The sequence below is a fragment of the Solea solea genome, chromosome 12 (assembly GCF_958295425.1).
Source record: "Solea solea chromosome 12, fSolSol10.1, whole genome shotgun sequence".
NCBI classification, from domain to species: Eukaryota; Metazoa; Chordata; class Actinopteri; order Pleuronectiformes; family Soleidae; genus Solea; species Solea solea.
In genome coordinates this window covers 12983537-13003552 of record NC_081145.1, presented here as the reverse complement: position 1 = coordinate 13003552, position 20016 = coordinate 12983537, and the positions used below count along the sequence as shown (strand labels likewise).

The window sequence follows — 20016 nt, the reverse complement described above, 5'->3', positions numbered from 1 at the left end:
TCCACAGATAGATGAGAGATAAAAATGTGCGAGAGGAGAAAAGAAACAACAAAAATAATCACATTTAAGAAGCTGGAAAATCAGAGAACTTGTTTTTATTAAAAAACAAAACAACTCCCGAACAAATGAATTCATTATGAAAATAATTGGCGATTCATTGTGAAATTAGTTTGATATGAATGAATATATAAATATAAACACAATGGTGTCTCTAATTCAGCAGTGCCACATATTAAAATTGGCTGGTTTAATTATTAAGTGGTGTATTTGGCCTCCTGCTGCTCAAATTGATGCAGTAACACTAACCTATAATTTCACCTGGAGGTTGAGAGCTGGGGGCAAAGCAGACAATAATGAGCTTTTCTCAAAACCAAGCTATCACACAGTTGTTGTATAAAAAATAACTTCAAAAACATATTTTCAGTAAACACAGGCAGGCACTTAAAGTTGGGTATAAAGGCTGATAAACACAAAATCTAAAACAAAAAAAAGCTTTTATTGCGAACTTCCAAAGGTTCAGTGACAACATGCAATCACACTGAGGTAGAAGAGTCTCATTAGTTTGCTGAAAAAAAATATCAGGTTTAAATAAGCTAACAATTCATATGTAATTTCGTCTTTTATTCATATCCACGTTAATCAATGAAATTCGAAGTAAATTACTTTGCATGTAGGCCTATAGTAATTTTCTCAACTGCTCCTATGTGTTTATATAATATATAAACACATAGGAGCAGTTGAGATCCCTTCAATCAGTTGGTTTCCATCCAGCTCGTTGCATATGTTCTTTATTGGTTGGAAATAAATTGGTGGTGTACTTGCTGCCCCTTACTCAGTGACCCATGTCTGTCTCTACGTGAACTGCTTTTATGGTGTGTTTAATGAGCTGTGGCCATGTTGGTGTTTCCTTCCACACGGACCACGACTCTAATCCGCTGTCTGACAGTTGGACACCAGCTATTGTGGCCGGTGTGATTGAAGACGCCTGATTTGACTAATTGATCCCTCGCCTCACAGAGCTGGTACGACACATGAGCCCGGCCTGAGATGTGTGAATTGGCATTCAAGTCACGTGACTGGCATTAAGCCAATAAAACATCTTTGATTGAGACCCAGTGTGGCCTTGTGGTGAAAGGTGATGCTGACAGATGGAGTGAGAAATTGAAATGATTTTAGGTGTGTGTGTACAGAGGGAGAACACAATGTCCTTGCTTCTTTATTGCCATTTTATAGACAGTTGTTCATTTAGCTATTCAATTAAACGTGTCTCTCTCCATAGGTTTGCACACTGTAACAATCAGGACTTTAAAAACAACAGATCTATACCTTATATACATTTATTATGATAAATGTAGCTGTAACTCCCCAGAGTGCAATTTATTAAGAATAAACTATTCACTGCCTGACAATTACTTGAATTTAATTCAGTTAGGTCATGTGCTTCTGTTGATTTCTAAGCAGCATGTGATGTAACCATCTGTCCAAACACTGTGAAACTGAACAAATATCAAATTGTACTGACTCAGAAGGAATGACTTTGATTTCAACAAGGAACACAGCTAAACTACCACAGAAGTATTACAACTAGAATGAAAGCAAAGTGAGTACATTTAAGGTTTTATTGCTTTTCCTACAGTAAATGTACACAGTGCATACTATGCAACTCATGCTTTTGTTTGTTGAGTCTGTGTCCAGGTTTGTGTGTTTTTCATGTGTACCTAACACCAAAAAACAATAAGTATCATTTTAAATGTGTGTTATGAATGTCTGAAGTTTGTTTTTGTTATCAAGTGTATACTTTGAAACTACAACAGCTTTCAATAATCAGTTTGATGGACACACTTAGGTTTAATATGCACACCTCTACAAACAATGCATCAATATACAAATAAACACATTATAGGTCTATAAAAAAAGCTTTTGACAGTCACTTGTTTAATGCTGATAGAAGATCTCCCCACACACTCAAACCTCTGACATCAAAGTCTCCATCAGAGACCTTCAGAGCATCAAACTGTTTTTCCACATCATCCCTCAGAGAAGGACAAGCCTCAAACAAGGCCAGAAAGTGCTCAGTCAGTTTCTGATAGGACACCATGGGGTTTGCACAGGTCTGAAGCCATTCACCCTCACTGAGGCTGTACTCCATACCAGAAACCCACTCTTTCAGTACATCACAGTATGCATCTCTAAACTTCAGATATTTTTTGGCCAGGTCCGTAATAACTGCAGGAGGCAGTGCTGTGACCATGAGTTTCAGAATGCTGTGTTTTTTCAGCAGCCAGTCTACGAGAATATCCTGGGGAGCTGAGTTTGTCCTTGTCAGCAGAGCTACAGCGATGACTCCACAAAAATGTTGTGGTGATTCTTCACATCCTTGGAGTACACGGTCTAAAAAATGCTCTGTCCTGCACATGTTACTGCCTTGGCTCATCAAAGCGCCCAGCCTCTCGATCAGACCCACTCCCTGCACCTCTGCATCAGCACCAACAGCTGAGGAGTCTGTGAGAGGACGTAGGATTTTGCATGCTGATTTAGACTGAATGATCCGACTGCAAAGGCCAGTCACCTCCAGGTCGTCACTGTGCTTGGTGTCCGCAGGACTCTTGCAGTCAAATAGTGTCTTCATGAGGGAGCCGGGCAGTTTAGGGTTGTTCAAAAGCCCAGAGAGCAGCAGGTGCTGGCACTGGGAAAGGTCAGAGAAGGACAACTCAGTGTATCCAGAGAGGGCAGATAGCAGATTTTCATTTGTGAGCTGCAGCTGTTTCTCCATCATCCCTCTTATCACAGGGTTATTGTCAAACCTGGAGAAGAGATGTTCGCAGTACCGGGCCCATTGAAAAGCTCTGGTCAGAGTTTGTTCATCCCACTGCTCCACCGCATCACTCTGTGCCACCACCGCCAGCAGCTCCACTGAGCTGGCCAGGTTTTTCAGCAGTGTATCCATGTGCCACTCTCTGCCTCAGGGTTCAGTCTCAGGACAGGCACTATGGAGACAGACACAATCTAGCATTCAATAAAAATGGACACATGTCCTACTAAAATGAGGATTTCATTGCAGATAAAAAAAAACCACTGGAAATGGAAAATCAGTTGCAAAGGAGAGGTACAGTGTGGTAACTGCAACCATCCATTTGCTGTTGTGCATTTGCTCCAGAAATCAACCTATTTTCAAAATATGTATTGGTGTGCACATTTCTTGCTTTTTCTCCTGCAACACTTTCCAAACTATTTGCAAATGTTTTTAATTTGATTTCAATATGGTCCTGCTCTAACTTTTCTGGCTCAAGACAGACACAAAATAGGAGGCAACAGCACACATAACTACTGCTCACACATGAGACAGACAATGTTTGTAATGTCTGAAATATTTGTGTGATTTCACCAGAGGAAATCATGTGCTAAATCTGTGCTAATATTGTTATGGATGCTGAAAAGTCAGAGGACACAAACTGAGGAGGCAGTCTAAGGATAGATTGTGTTTGCTTAGGAATGTGGTCAACAGCAACCTTGAACCACCCTCAGATGTTTTTTTGTGTGACTGCATATGAGGATGCATTGTGTTTAATGCCGTCTACATGTAATTGGATCACTTAGAATGGATGTTTTTGTTGAAACTGGTAAAAATAACAGGTGAGTTGGGTTAACAGTGTGCAAGTCATCAAGCATTTATTATAATTGAAATAGCTGTATGTAACATAAATCATGACAAACGTGTGTTACATTCAGACAATGATGATTAAGCCTGTGTGTTTCTCAGTATAGCGATATTTAGATCTCATATCACTGGGTAACACTTCGATGCTACACACAGAAAGTAACACAATTTTAGTCACAGGGAACAGCAACATTACACAACATAGATAGCAGAGTAAGCACCTAATTTAAGTTTTGGAAGTATATTCTACTGCTCTAAACCCCAGTTGTTAAGCAGTTTGATAAATGCTTCTTGTCCCCTCCTGCCCCTGTGCTGCTGCAGTATACACATTATTTTCACACTAAAGAAGCAGCATACAATAGTGTAACATTATTTATGTACCTGAAGACCAAACAAAGGCAGGATACTAACATAACAACCAAAGGTTCAGCACTGCCACTTTAATGATCTCACTGGGGGACAAAATGTAATTCTGCTTCGGTCCCCATGTAAAGGTTTAGACCGGCCCTGAGACCGTGCCTGAACATAAACTACTGAGCTCCAGCTAACAAGCATGTGAATGAGTATGTGGAGACCCAAAGACACCGATGACGCTTCTTGACTGGAGTTCAGTCAAAGACAGAATCAAACAGAGATGAAAGTTAGCCCGAAAAACTCAGTTGGCCAACTTGCTAACTAGCTCAGGTTAAGCGAGACTTCCTGTTGCACGTTTCAAAACAAAACCCGGCGAACAGCTGGCAATACATACAAAAGACAATGTGACACATTTATAAAGGATTATACAGTAGGAATCAACAAACATCTGCTTTTCATGTTAACTTACTGTTTGTGTGTTTGTGGCCTCCCTCTGTCTCTCTCCAGTCTCCTCCCGCCGTCTGTCAACGCCGCTGCTTTAACATTTGCGCATGCGCACACGAGTAGAAGCCTCGACAAATCGTTTCCTTCAAAATAAAAGCTGAGTATGTACTCACGTCCACACTGACTGCAGAACTGATATATAAAACTAAACTATACATACATTTAAATCCCCTCAATTTGTATATGTATATACTGGTTAATATAATATCTACATTACAGTGATTTTAATAACATAAGTGTTTTTTTGTGTTTTGTTGGTGGATAACAAACAATGAAATAAGAGGATACGATTTAAGATGGAAAAGATACAATATAATATAAAAGTAAAACCTAAATGTATAAAATAAGAAGATAATTACGCACATACAATATGAACATCTGATATTAATATGGGACAACACAAATAGTGGAGAGGGGGAGGCAGCGCCAGCAGCAAGAAACTTCCCTCCCATCACCAGCAGCAGCAGCAGCGTGTGGTGAGTGTGTGTGTACATACATGTGTGCTTGTGCATGTGTGTGTGGGAGTGTGTTAGTGTGCGTGAGCGCGAGCGCGAGCGCGCGTACGTGTGTGCGGTCAGATGCTAGTATGAGAGAGAGATTCCCGCTCCACACTGGCTCAGTGTTGTGGAGTGTAACCTGTGGGTCGATGCAACGCTGCGAAAAGCATGAAAAGTGCGACCCCGAAGTTCACAGTGAGAGGAAGGTGCGCACCAACAAGCTGAAGCCTCAGGGTGAGCACAGACTCCTGCGATACATTGTCGCTGCCTTCTAAATGATTATCATACTTCTGACTGTCTGTATGCATATCACGATGGGACATTACACTTTTCAGAATTACAATTTTCTGTAACTTTTTTAGGCTCAATTCATTCTCACTTGAACCTGAAGTTACAGCGTGTGGTTTTTATTTATCTCAAACCTAATTCAATGTATGTTTAATCATCCACGCTGTGATTTCTGCTTTTACTTCTGTACTTAGACATTTCAGTGGTTTTAATTATTGTGTGCAATGGGCTGGAGTTCAGCCATAATTCATCAGGCATCCTCCCTTGATCCTATTTTCAGAATGGTGAAACGTCTGATGTGGTTGTTTTTATTTGAGGCAGTTGCAAAAGGAGGAGGCAACACAGTCTTAAAATGTTATTGCTGAGTGTTTGACGAGGTATAGATACAACAGTTATCACACAGTTAAATCTTAATAGCCTATTTTGTAACATAGCCTGTCTGACTGAAATGTCGCTGTTTGTTGTTGGTGCAAATCTTTGCACATTTAGAGTATTTTTGTGTGACACTTATAAACCAAAGTGACTTGTTTGAATGTGTGCTATGTTTGTGGAGTATATGCAAGCCTTGTGATGTAGTATAGTATGTATATATTATGAGTATGTTATGATTCCATTGACATTTTCTGATGGTGGCAATGTAAAGCTGCTGATGCCATGCACCAAACAGTTTCTTTGTGGAATGCATACATGCAAAGTCCTCGTGTTTAAATGGACAAACTAGTCTCCAGATCAGTTTATTGCTGTGGAGGAGAAAGGCATGAACGTTGCCGAGGGTTAATAGGACAGAGCCACTCTTGTTTTTTTTGTAATTGATGGGATTCAGCAGTCGAATTTCCCATCCATATGCCTTTCCTGTAGCAAGCAGCAGCCAACTGCAGCTTTTTATGAAGGCTTTGCTGAAGTCATGAGGCCTCTGGGACTGAGAAAATGTATATTTGAATGTGTTCGTGCCAGATTCTGATTGTAATTCTGACTCTGAAGTTTCTGATTCTGAAAAACTTTAGCAGATGGTGTATGCAACATAAAGCCCATGCAGGCGCAGTGTTTTTGGCTGGAAAATGAGGAGGTCAGGCTGCAGTGTGGTGATAGAAACCAAGTATGTTCAATAACAGCTGGTTGTTTCTTTTAAGACTCTTCCCTGGGAAAATGTAGGGGAAACCCAGCAGGATGTTCATTCACGGTCCCGTTGAGAGAATACTGTTATAATAATAATTTTGAAGTAATAAGTAGTTTATGTAAAACAATGAAAACAAAACAATACAGCTTTGCGACTACGCATTTAAAATTTTCTCAGGAGTATTTCATCTGAGAAAAACACAAAACCTAGTGTAATTGATTTTTATCACAGCAGATATTTCTCGAAATTAAATAGCAGGATAAACACAAGTTTTATCAGTAACATTAACTAGGATTCCACTCCAGTTTTCAGAGAACCAGGGTCTTGCTATTGTTCAGGTGTTTTTATTTACACACAACACCAGTCATCAAGCTTGTATGAAAAGGTCTCGTACATTGAGACATGAGAATTCTCAATGTACGACACTTCCCTTGTTCTGTCTGTCAGCCTCCACCATGGGAATGTAGCACCTGTGTGAGACTGCTGAGTGTTTGTACACAACGAGGAGCTCTTGTCTTCTGGAAGATAAAGACGACCCTGGTCGGACATCAAGGTCCTGATGTCCAGTGTTGCACCACCGTGTGATTTGGTTACAGCCAACTCCTGTGGGACCTTGAAACGTTGCAGAGTTTTAAAGGTCAGATTCCTCACATTGTGCTGCTCTCCCTCAGTATTCAGACTACATTTTCCAGACATCACACTATGAACGTGTTGTTCGGGGCAGCTTTGCTTCTGTGTTTGAATAAGCCCTTTTTGTAATTTGCATCAGATATCTTGTCACTATTTGCATTCCAAAGTGAAATGTTAGATGCTTGTGTCCTGGCCGGAGGTGATACAGCACAAACACAACAACTACATTTCATTCTCTGTTTTTGTTTAATGTGCCAATGAACACAATGACACATAGTATACAGTAGCTTATTATTATCAATTGTGCTATTGGTCTGTCATCTGTGTTTTTAATTGATGAACAATAAGAAACTAAAGGATGTAGCATGGTGTATTCTCATTTATATGGACTTGGTCTTGAATAACAAGTCGTGTGACACCAGCAGAGGATCTGTCACCTCTCTCTGTATCACTCAACTTTACATTAGTCAGCAGTATATTCAGACACAGTAATGACAGCTGGGAATATTAACTGCTGACCTGTTTCATGTATGTCGTTGTGCCTGTCTTACATCTGGTGCCCATTTGTTTTTGTTTTTTTAAGTACTCACTTGTCTCAGCCTCAAAAAACATTAATGGAGTGACACTGGACTGAAGTGTGAATGATTTTCACTTTAGAGCTCATTGGGAGCATCTTATTGAAGAAGACTGTGAGAAATGTCTCATTTGCTGTATTGCCCTGAATACTGATGTCAGTAGCAGCCTCTGGATCAGATCATAATAATAACGTATTGATTTAGACCATATGATATAAGACTAGTGCTGCCAGGATCCATGAGAACATCTCATGTTATCAGATGGACTCTCCAAGAGGACAAAAGCACTGCATGTAGATTTTAGGGATGGAAATCAGTATCAGTCAGTTACTGGTCAAAATCAGTATCTGACCGGTTCGGATATCGGACAGATGAAAATGTAAAATCCGATACAATCCAAAATCCTATATTGCATGCTTCACCACGCATTTTAGCTGAGCAATGTATCGGACACAAAAAAGTGGTATCGTCTCATGCCTAGTAGATTTACATGACACCTCTGCATTTATGTTGAAGGTTACAGTGTGTCCCCGTCTTCCTCAGGCTGTCTGTAGGGAACTATGTGCAGCTCCCTGAGCCCTAAACATCCCAGTAGCCCTGGCCTCACAGACATGCAGCAGTATCACCAGTGGCTGGCCAGTCGACATGAAGCCAGCCTGCTGCCCATGAAGGAGGACCTGGCCCTGTGGCTCACTAATATTCTCGGTAAGTGACTCTCACTCCAGCACATGACACCAACAGGATGTTATTATATTCATGAGTTTATGAGTCATCTTGTGAAAAAGCTTACTACAATCTATTGGTATTTGTTATAGCTACACACAGTCACTTTGAGTTAAATAAATTACGAATCAAATAGTAGCTCATAGGTTTTGCATTAAAATTCCACATCAGCTAAGTTAGTTGTAATTACCTTTTCTGGTGTCGCTGGTGTATCCAACACGGACTCTTTGAAATAGCTTGGCTCTAGGAAAAAAAACCCTGTAGATTTCATGATCGCTAACAGTAATTGAACTGGTATTGCTGATGTAAACACCTCTGCAGGGACCTGGAATCAATCTGAACCTCATTACAAACTATTTTAAAGTACCTGACTGTGTGGACTTCTTTCCATGTTCACACACTCTCCCACAGGTTTGCCTTAATTGAATAATGGAGATCATTAACACTTTGTGAATACTGCACAGCCAGTGGTTGAGAATAAGCAGCGGAGGGAACAACAAAAGCTTTGTGTAAGGCTGTTGTTGTATAATATATGGTGCTGTGCTCCTCTGTGGATCTAAACTGAACTTTGTCACTAGTAAATCCACCTGTGATGAATTTAACTGACATTGCTTCAGATTTGGGGTTAACGACACACAAAGTTGGTAGAAAAACTCTAAAAAAGTGGCAGCTCTAACTAGAGTTGGCATACATTTTAAGATATGTCACTGCCGTGAATTTATGAGGAGACGTTTTTCTTGAAAATAAACTTTTTGAACCATGTGTGCTTGCATTTCAAATAGTTCACCTAATGACTGGGAGTTATTGGATACTCTGTGGACTGTGTTCGTCCAGCAGATATTTGTCAAACTGACCCAATTAAGCTCCTGAAACGGATTCCTGCCTATTTGTTAACAACTTAAAACAACTTTATTATATTCCCTGTTGTCTCTGGCAGTGCGTGTGTTTGTTCTGGAAACAAGTGCAATAGAAACCTTGGGCTCGCTGTGGTGATGGACTGTTTAAGCCTTCTGAAGCGCAAGCATCCATTTGTTACCCGTAAATTCACAGTTTTTAACCAGGTTGATTTTTGTGCCATATTTTGCATTCTCGGTAAAGTCTAAGGGAAACAGTGTTGACATGCAGAGCAGGGTTTACAGTTTCAGGTGGGAGGAGTGGTGTGGTACAAGGAAGAGTCCACTGATTGAGTGGGAAGTGGATGCTTGATAATACTGGAGAGTCATTTTGATGTTGTTGAAGGTGGTGAAAGGAACTGAGCCGCTCATAGGCAGAAGTATATGCAGAAGTTTAAATATTTCCTTGAGAGCCCTACACAAAGACAAGAGTGGGGGAGAGTCTGAACATATAAGACGGGAGCTCACTGAGTATTTTTCAAGATTTCAATCTTTTTTTTTTCTGCGCTCATTTACAACATTTGGAACTCATTAAATGTCAAACCCCTCAGACCCCTCCTCCTATAAGAAACAGAAAAGGGATAAAAAAAAAAAAAAAAAAATCTCTCCAGTTTCTTTCCACAGACACCCCCCTGCCACCACCTCCTATTTCACAATGATCTAACTGAGAAAGAATGGTCCTCTGGAAGTCAGTCAACTGGACACCACATGTTGATCACCAATCCATCTCTGGGACTGTGCAGAATAATGAAGCATTCCAATATACAATCACATGATACCTTTTCATATGTGTCATTTCTACCCCACAGTGTTTTCCCAGAAAGTCCCCCCAGTTTCACTCAGATCCATGTTGTAAAATTTGAACACTTTTGCAGAAATGCTTAAACCCAACAGTGTATAATAAGCTCAGACGCCCAAGTGGTTTCTGTGAGTTAACAACAACAACCCCTTAAATTCAGCTCCAACTGGGAATGGACAAGGGACCAGATTATATTTCCTTATACAGTATATATTTATACATGAGCACTATTTTTATGCTGGACTCTTTCTTTATGTGTTCCCTGGTCAGGTCTGGAAATCACCGGCGAGAGCTTCATGGATCGCTTAGACAATGGATTCCTGTTGTGCCAGCTGGCTGAGACACTACAGGAGAAGTTCAGGCAGAGTAATGGAGATCTGCCCGCCCTTGGCAATACTAAGGTATAGAGCAAACTTGGAGTATAACAGTAGTCTGGCATGATAACAGATTTGGTGATAACACTAATCTGGAAGCCAGGTCTGGGCTGAAAATGTTCCTAACTGACTTTCATCTTGAATGATCTGACAGAAAATTCTTTCAGGCAGAGGAAACATCAGTCAGGCATTATTGAGAGGCTGGATCAGACTGACTGACAAGCTCAGCTATTTACACAACTCTCCCTCTTGATTATAAGCAATGTGACATCCAGCCATACTAAGTAATACAGGTTTTTGCATTGTGACATAAATTAAATTTTTATGCACAGCAATAGCAATCAGAAAGACTTATTTATAATATCATAATATTTATAAGCATTTGTTTTAAAACTGTGTCACATTGGTTTTACCAGCTCTGCAACGACCATCAGTCTCTACTTAACAAGGACCACTGCAATTTTAGAAAGTAGTGCACAAAGGTGGGGTGGGGGATGGGGGCTGGCAGCCTTCAGCAGGGCTAAAAAAGAAAAAATAAGCCTGGCAGGGACACATTAACTGATGGGGCCCCACATCCCTTGTGAGAATTGGAAAAATATGTTGAATGTTGATTTCTTTTGAGCTTTGAGTGGGGGCTTATTGATATCGGGAGATAAAAAGCTAACTTTGCAGATTATTGTTGTTTTTGTAATTTCACCTTAGCAATCAGTAAAATGCATATTTAACTGGGTCAGTGCTGAAGAAAGCAAATGAAAATCTCTGATCTATATCAGGTCTAGGGCCACTTCAGTGACATTCAAGGGAAGGAAAATAAATCATTTAGAAATGATTTGTGTTTGTCTGCAGAAGTATCCTTTCATGAGCATTTGTAGAGCTTGTAGCCTTCCAGACCAAAATGTGGCTTTATGAGAGTTTATAAATAAAAATAAAATAGTTTGTTTGTTCTATAAAGCCACATGGCAGATTAGTGGCTAGTACTAGTACTGTTGCCTTACTGGAAAAAAGACCCGGACGGAGGGCCTTTCTGCATGGAGTCTCTATTTTCCTCCCACAGTCCACAAACATGCAGAGGTTAATTGGACACTATAAGAATGTGGTGTCAGCTGGGTTTGGCTCCAGCAGCCTTGCGGCCCTCACGTGGAGGATAAAGTGGTAGACAATGAGTTAAGTCTTTAACTTGTAGCCATGAATGTTTGTGTCAACATCTGCAGTTAATGTGGATATCAACTTACCGACGCGACATGTCTGGTGCTCAGTGCGATTGATTGGGCACGGTCTTTATTAGACAGAGGGAAAGCAGCAAAAGACTCATTAGTTGGCTCCTTGGTGAGCATTGTTGATGTTTGCACTGAGGCATTACTGCACTGATGACAGTTTGTCTGCTGATCTTAGTGTGAGTGCAGCAGCACAGATGTGAAGAAATACTTGAGGTCACTGACCGTGGGACGACTGAGGAGCTACTGAAATAAAGGAGCCTATTGATCGTGGAGACAAACAGAGAGGAGTCCTGAGAAAGAACCTTTTCATAATCAAAGCCACATTCTAAAGAATTATCGTCAATGTGATTTACCAAGTACAGGACAAGCAACTTGTTTTGGACCCATATGTTGATTTGTTTTGCTATTTTAAGACAAGTAACCTCTTTATAGACAGGACGAGATAGAGATAAAGAAATTATAACATTTCCCCCGTTTTATAGCTTTAATATCTGATACACAGTACCCCATTTTACAGGTCAGACACATAATTCTAGCTTGTAGTGTCCCTTGCTGGCTGTTGCTGTTGACACATAACCATTTTAAAGAGGACTTTGTCTGGATTCAAGTCCCATTATAAATCAATGTGGGGAGTGGAGTGAGACTAAGTGATTCCAGCCGAGAGAAATTATATATCACACTTTGTACAGTAGATGCTGTCTCTCACACGTCTTCCCACGTGTTTGTGTCAATCAATCAATCAATTACAGATGAATTAAGCTGCTTTTTTTTTTCTGTGTCATATTACGACCATGTGCCAAGATCAATACAACTATTTTATCAGCTGTTGTGATTTATCGCCATTTTCCTGGAAGCCTATAGCATTATTATGCACTTTTGCCTCACATGATGAGTTAGATGAGAACATGATGACCACTGTAGCTAAGCTACAACTAGCAGCTGGTTACGTCTTAATGCAAAGTCTAGAAACAGTTAAAAAAGAGCTGGCCTGGCGTTCTCCGATTCCCACTAATATGTCTTAAGGTGTTGAACTATTTGTAAGAGTTCATGTACAGCTGTGAAGGCAAAGGCAGCTGTACATAAATAATTTGATTTAACAATTATGGGATTTTTGAGCAAAGTATTTCCCTGTGCATATTATTACTTCCCATCCTTGAACATAATGTCTTCCAAAAGGTCTGCCCCGTCTGTACAATAGTCAGACATGTAGATAATTCAACGAGGCACCTCGGATATAATAACATGTCATTATGATTGTTAGAGATTATTTCTGCAGGAATGCAATGTAATTCAACAACACAAAGGATCCCAGAAAGTCAAAAGGAGACCCTGGAAAGAAAAGAAAAATACCCACTAAAGCATGCATATTTCCCGCATGAGCTCATTGCACCTTTCTCATAGCACAGACGCACATATCCTGTAAAAAAACCACAGGAAGGCGCATAAATCTCTCTGAACAGACGATGTGGGGGCTGAAACCCATGAGCTTGTCATTTGATCCCAAATCACAGAGGGCCTGGTAAAGTAGCCAGGGTTTTTTAACCTGCCATTTCCCATATTGATCTGTAAGAACAAAAAGGTCCTTGATCCTGATCTGAAGCCAGCGTCCCAGTAGATCCATTAGAAATCATTGAGAAGAGTTTAAATTATATGGGTTTTGATGAAAAGTCAACAAATCAACTCTGGCGGGCCCGTGTTTTTGTCTTTGTCAAACAAAGTTAGGGGGACGTATTCCATGTTCATGACTGTACAGAAACATATCTACTAACCTTTTTGTCTGTAACAGAGTATTCCATATCGGAGGATACCATGTCGGCGGAGTGCTCCCTCCGGCTCCTTTTTTGCACGTGACAACACAGCTAACTTCTTGGCCTGGTGTCGTGAGGTTGGAGTTGGAGAAACATGTCTGTTTGAGTCAGAGGGTTTAGGTGAGTCTGCAAAACCAATCTTTATGTTGGACAAACCTTTCGTTCACATACATCACTGTTAGTCTTTGGCTGTCACTGGCATTGCCAAGACATTGGAGTCAGGTTTCTATTTTCTGTGAATGGCCTGATTGTGCAGGTAGACTATCACACAGGTTGAGAACTGCCTCCCTCTTCTCCACTCTGTGGCTCAAAGGACACGCATCTGCTTGGCGCTCTACCTGGTCAAAAAAAAATGTCTGTAGTGAAACAAAAGGCACGCACACAGCATGGTGATTAGTTAGCGGGAAAGTAGGCCAACAATATGCAAATGTTTTCCTCAGCTCACAGGCCAATTTGCTCTCTTCCTCCTTTTTGCACTCACACACTGTGTTATCTATGTCTCTCCACAGCAAGGATTTCTTGCACATCACAATATTATGTGTCTGAAATATGTATTCAGCTATGTCTGGACTGACAGTCACATACATACAGTACGTGGCCTCGCCTACAACCGAAATGCCTGAAATATTTCATTTCTGACTAATGGCTTGACGCCCATCACTAAGCAATTTAAAAACTATGCAGTTAATGAAGGCCAAGTTGCAGGCTCACACAGTAGGCTCTCAGCACTGCTCCTGCACATGCAGTGGACATTAACAGTACAGTAACGGGTAACATCTGTTCTTACTTTCTTGTCTTTTCTCTCTTGTCCCTGATTTCTTGCTCTGGATGGATTTATCAGTTCAGAAGTAGATGGAACAACAGCAGGTTGGCCATGATGCATGGTGTGGTGTGTTGTGTATCATTCATCCTTCATCCCCTCTCACTGTCTGCTCATAAAGGTCATATAGAGGCACTTAAATATCTGCACCTCAAGACAATTGCAGCAATACTTTCATTTGATTTGGGATAATTGGTTGCAAAAGAGTGAAATGTTTGAATGCATGACGTTAATGCCCTTTCATCGTGTATTTTCCTTCCACTGCCACTCATCCTGATTCACTGCATCAGATACAGTGTCTGTGTAATAAATATATGATAAGTACCTGCATTTTTTTTTTATCTATTGCTATAGTTCTTCACAAGCAGCCACGAGAGGTATGTCTCTGCCTCTTAGAGTTGGGACGAATAGCATCAAGGTATGGTCTTTGTATTTCATACTTTTTCTTTAAGTACATCTCTGACTGTTCACACAGATATACATTGTTGGATTATTTTACTGTTTGTGTTCTTTTTCTCCGCTTGAGTTAAATGACAGTGCTCTTTATGTCCTTGGTCTGTACTATAGGTACAACGTGGAGCCCCCAGGCCTAATAAAACTGGAGAAAGAAATTGAACAAGAAGAGAAAGCGCCTCTACCTCCTCCATCACCCGAATCTCCAGCTCCGCCCCGCCCTCCATCTCCTGCTTCGTCTCCCTCCCCAACTCCATCCCCTTCCCCAACTCCGTCCCCTTCCCCGACTCCGGCCAAAGTGACATCCAGTAAGAAAAGCACAGGAAAGCTTTTGGATGACGCTGTAAGTCAGTGTAGTTCGTCCCTGATTTGGTTTCTATTTTTGATGTCAGAAGGGAAACATCTGTGATAAGTGTATCTTTGTGTGTGTTACAGGTGCGACATATTGCTGACGATCCCCCCTGCAAGTGTCCAAATAAATTTTGTGTAGAAAGACAGTCACAGGGTCGATACCGTGTTGGGGAGAAGATGCTCTTTATCAGAGTGAGTATATCGTAACATTACCCTGTAATGTAACTTCAGGTTTCAATGTATTCATGATCATTCATGATTGTTTTAGGTTAAAAGACAGTCAGTTTATACAGTCTAATAAGATGTGTAAGCAGAGCCAAAGGGGACTAGACTACCCTGATATAGTGTACATCTTTATCACAACAACAACATATTGCTAGGGCAAAATAACTGCTCATCTTTGCAAACCAAATCCACTCTATTGTTCAAATTTGAAATGTATTAATGCATTTCTCTTAGCATTGTTTTTATAACTCTTGGGTAAAGTTAACACATTTACTAGTAGATTAAATCCAGATTACTTTATGCCTCTCTGAAATCTGAAGTTTGTTGGAGGCCAAACCAGATGAAAGTTTTGGTTTCCCAGTCGTGAATGGTGTCAGGTATGTTAATGGCGTTACTAAACACAAAAGGCAGAGTGTTACTGAAATAACGGTGAGTGTATTTGTAATGCATTTTCTTTTGACAGCACATCTCAAGGACATAACATTGCATCAGATTAAAAGAGAATAAACTAACATAAAACATCGACCACTAAGATTAAAAATTTGGCATTTGAGACACAAACAAACATGATGATTAAAATGGTTGGAATTAGCTTCACCTTTCAAGTTTGACTTAATATTTCCTTAGAAAAATGATTTCATTCACAGTGCTGTGTGAATTCCTCTTCATTTAGCCAGCATATGGCACCCCGTTGACACATGGGACTAGCTGGGCAGTGAATCAACCATTGTGTCTGAAGAGCCTGTCGTTGCTGTGAGGTCTCATTTACTGGTAAAGGTATTCCAACAATGTCCATCTTCAGCCAAACATAATGTGGCTGACTGGTTGTAACAGGAAAATAGAAGCCACACATCTTTCAATGATATAATAACCAAGTTACTACTAGGAAAATCTGTATCACCCAGTGCTGGCTGTTGCAACTGGATTTTACTGAATCTTTCAGTCTGAGAAATGTCTCTCAACTTTGGATGAGAGGAATAAAACGGGTACTAGAGAGAGATAAATAGCAGTGATCACAGATTAGAGAATAACACTGGTCCCTTTGGGATCTTGGTTACTTGGCAACCCACAACCAGGCTTCACACCTCTAAGCTTGTGATTCATGCCGATTGCACCGAATGTTTTCGAAGTGCAGACATGCAAAAAAGGGAGCTCACTCTTGGATGCTCTCTACTGTCAGCTCATTAGATTGCAACCACGGACATAACATCCCAACCAAAGCAAATTTTAATTTAACTAGAAGGCACGGACAAACAAGAGCGTTATCAAATATTAGTGATAACAACATCACGATCATTTCTATGTTTTTTTCATTAACTATGGACTTCAGTCTTTATTGTGTTGCTGAGCAACCAAGGACAGATGGGTAGAGAGTCACACTGCTGGTGCAGTACTGGCATCAGACCGTCATTTCAAATGAATGAAAACAGAAACATAACACTAAACCGAGAGAAAAAAAACAACCTTAGGATGAACAACAGATAAAGGATTCTTCTTCTAGGCCAGACAGAATTAGTCACATGCAGAATTACACAAAGGTTTGCATGTATTACTCGGTCACAGTTACAGATACATCTTTTGATCCCAGTCAAAGCAAGTGTAAACCTCAAATCAGCTGTCTCTGCCATAGTTCCTCACGCAGGCTGTGATTTTTTAATTAACATTCCTCAGATGGTTTTACCCCCCCGAGCCCACAGAAACAGTCTCAACTGAAAAGGCATGAATAGACAAAAGCCAGTCACTGGCGAGGACAACAGTGACATGCAGCACATCTGAGACTCAGTGCTCCACAATGCTGTGTACAGCCTGAGAGGCTGACCTTCTCAGTTTGTGGAATAAATGAGGTGGTTGTAGCTTCAAGAAGGAGGCCGAGTAACATTGCAGTGTTTGTGAAAAGCGTTATCCTAGCTCAGCCCTGGGCCTGTGCCCTTCTCTGGGTTACTGAGGGTAAACTCCAGCTCCAGCAAGGGTCGTGTCCCAGTGTGGCATGATAGAAACAGGTCTGCATCACACAGATCCATTAAAGTCACAAAGCCTGAAGGCCTGGTGCTGGTGATTGGAAGCACTGCCCTGCCACTGCCCCCTAGATTGATTTTTTAAGAGGCTTATAAATGTTGCATGTTATGATGCTGGAGGGCAGGAAGACTAATATCTGGCCAGAATGAGGTGACAATCTCATGAGGTAGTTTATCCTTTTCTTGTTTTCATCAAATGATTTAGTATTTGTCTGAATCGTGATCCTACTGATTGTCGTCTAAAAGGTCTTCATGATGACCTATTTATTCACAGTGCCTGTGAGGAAGGCCTTCAGTGAACAAGCTTGTTTTAGTGGAGGTGTAATGATGTGTTAATGAGGTACAGGGGTGATAAGGCTCCATGGTCGGGCAGACGTGTTTTATGTTCACAGTCTCTGGGGAATGCAAGTGTCTGAGCATTCAATATACCAGAGCCTTCATTTCTTCTTCTCACCATTATAATGGTTCATGTTGCCATGGTAGCCAACCTTGAGAATGTGCCCTGATACAGCAGGTGGCATCATTTTGAAACTAATATTGCAGATTTAATGAGATGGAAAAATACTGCTTATTGATTGAGCACAGTAAAGGTTTTTATGTATTTTTTATTTTATTTTATTTTATTTTGTCTTTCTGTCTACCACTTAGTTCTAGCTGGTTGGACAAGCGTTCAGTTTCGCAGATGCCAGTTTAAAGTGTGCAATACTGACGTTTATGAGCAAACTGTCATGCAAGGCTCAGCTGTATTTGTGTTTGTAGCCAGTTATTAAAGGTTAGTAAGCTAAAGTACTGATTTTACTGTGTATGGTGAACACAGTATACATTACACCTGCTTTGTACAAGCATCATAGTGCATGTGCATTATGTTATCCCAGAATTCTAACTCTTGTTTGTTTTGTCAGTACCTGCTTAACAAGGCATTAGGCTGTTACAGAGAAAGCCTTTGCCACCAGGGACATCAACCAGTCTGAGGCCTCCACATCCATCAACAAGCTCTGACATCAAAGCCATGCCGGACTGTCCATTCAACTTCAACTCTATCACTACATTAGTTGAAGTGTCGAAGTGAGAGCTCAACACACTGTGCACCCCCATAATCCAATTTCTCTCCGCAGATGCTGCACAACAAGCACGTGATGGTGCGTGTTGGTGGAGGCTGGGAGACCTTTGAAAGCTACCTGCTGAAACACGACCCGTGCCGCATGCTCCAAATCTCCCGGGTGGAGGGCAAGACGTCTCCCATCAGCATCAAGTCCCCAAATATCAAGGACCTCGCGCCCGACAGCTACCTGGTGGTGGCAGCACACTACCGCAGCAAAAAATAAAGAGATGAGACTGTAGTTTGTCATTAGTGAAAGGACACAGAGGACAAGGCTGATGGATATGGCAATCTCACATAATGATGCCTGGTTTATTAATACAGTAGCAACAGACACAACAGCATTCATTGAAAACTCACGTATGTAATAGTGATGCTTGGGGCTTTTTTGTGGGTTTGTTTTTTTGAAATAATTCAACCAAATGGAAGTTTTATTTTGTTTTACATTAACTGTGAAACTAAAGCCAAATGCATTGAACATTACAATATGAGTTAACTTGGTACAAGAGAAGTGGTGGCTTTATCAGTCACTAACTGTTATTTTAAACGATATACAATATGATTTTTTTTTGTAGGTAGAATTTCTACTTTTTAGTGCACATGGTGTTTAAATGTAATCAAGCCCATGGTGTTTCTCTGCTTTTATACATGTCCTGAGTGAAGTTGTGCAGGTTTCAGGACCTACAGGAGGTCAGTATTCATTAGCATATGTGTATGTGATGGCTGATGGAAAGTAGACACTTTTGTTCATGCGTTTTTCCTCCTCCAGGACGTTTTGACCTGATTGCCATATATTATAGTGGATGAGTCATGTAATTAACCAAATATTGACACGATGTCTACATTCTCTCCCTAAAACCAAGTATTGGTTGTAAAATGTTATGGCGTTTATTTTGTGTATTTTTTATTAGGTTCTTGCAATGCTTTGATTGTTTGTACAAATATTCTGTGCAATGCATTTTTATACATCTAACTAAATATAACTATTTGACAATCATCTTTACATTAATTCATATTCTATTGCTTTATTCTCCACGAGGGTCGGCTGGAGCCAATCCCAGCAGGCATAGGGCGAATGTTTAAGTTCTTTTACTTGTTTTATGCCATTCACCTCTAAAGACTGAAATGTGTTTCACAACAATTAAGAAACATAATTCACATGTTCATTTATTGAATTGCTTTTCCCACTTTACCAGAAAACAGATGCGACTATTACAGGTCAGTGACTTTGACATGTGACATGTAATCCACAGATCTGCCTGTGGTAAAACAAATCCAACATATGCTTTTAGATGTCAAGTTTCAATAAATTCTTAAAACTTGATTATTACAATTTGAAATATCTTCACTCATTTTCAACCACTTTACTGTCTTAAGGGTCGCAGGTTGAGCTGGAGCCAATCGCAGCTCACATGGAGCAAAAGGCAGGGCACACCCTGGACAGGTCGCTCGTCCATCACAGGGTCTGAAACATCATGGTATACCATATTCAAAACTTCCGTGAGTCAGCTTTTGTCTTGTCTCGATCATCAGAGTGAGCTAAAAAAACCAGAATATCATATGGAGTGATGCTTTCATGTTCAGTACAATGTTAATATTAATTAGTAAACATAAGT

At 40.5% G+C, this 20016-nt stretch overlaps 2 protein-coding genes across 3 annotated transcripts; one reads left to right on the top strand and one right to left on the bottom strand.

Moving 5' to 3' along the window:
• Positions 1 to 1828: 1828 nt before the first annotated feature.
• fancf (FA complementation group F) lies at positions 1829 to 4562 on the bottom strand. The gene is made up of 2 exons (XM_058644961.1): positions 4482 to 4562; positions 1829 to 2987 (listed from the first exon to the last, which is right to left on the bottom strand). The coding sequence occupies exon 2, from the start codon at positions 2945 to 2947 to the stop codon at positions 1928 to 1930; it is 1020 nt and encodes a 339-aa protein (XP_058500944.1). The 5' UTR covers positions 2948 to 2987; positions 4482 to 4562; the 3' UTR covers positions 1829 to 1927.
• A 420-nt stretch (positions 4563 to 4982) lies between these two features.
• On the top strand, positions 4983 to 19733 carry LOC131469692 (growth arrest-specific protein 2). 2 transcript variants are annotated; one of them, XM_058644960.1, is made up of 9 exons: positions 4983 to 5247; positions 6866 to 7055; positions 8167 to 8328; positions 10309 to 10439; positions 13416 to 13557; positions 14612 to 14675; positions 14825 to 15053; positions 15146 to 15253; positions 18417 to 19733. In XM_058644960.1, the coding sequence occupies exons 3-9, from the start codon at positions 8184 to 8186 to the stop codon at positions 18624 to 18626; spliced, it is 1029 nt and encodes a 342-aa protein (XP_058500943.1). In that variant the 5' UTR covers positions 4983 to 5247; positions 6866 to 7055; positions 8167 to 8183; the 3' UTR covers positions 18627 to 19733. The 2 variants fall into 2 exon arrangements, with proteins under 2 accessions (XP_058500943.1, XP_058500942.1); XM_058644959.1 differs by lacking the exon at positions 6866 to 7055 and having other exon boundaries at positions 4984 to 5247.
• Positions 19734 to 20016: the final 283 nt, after the last annotated feature.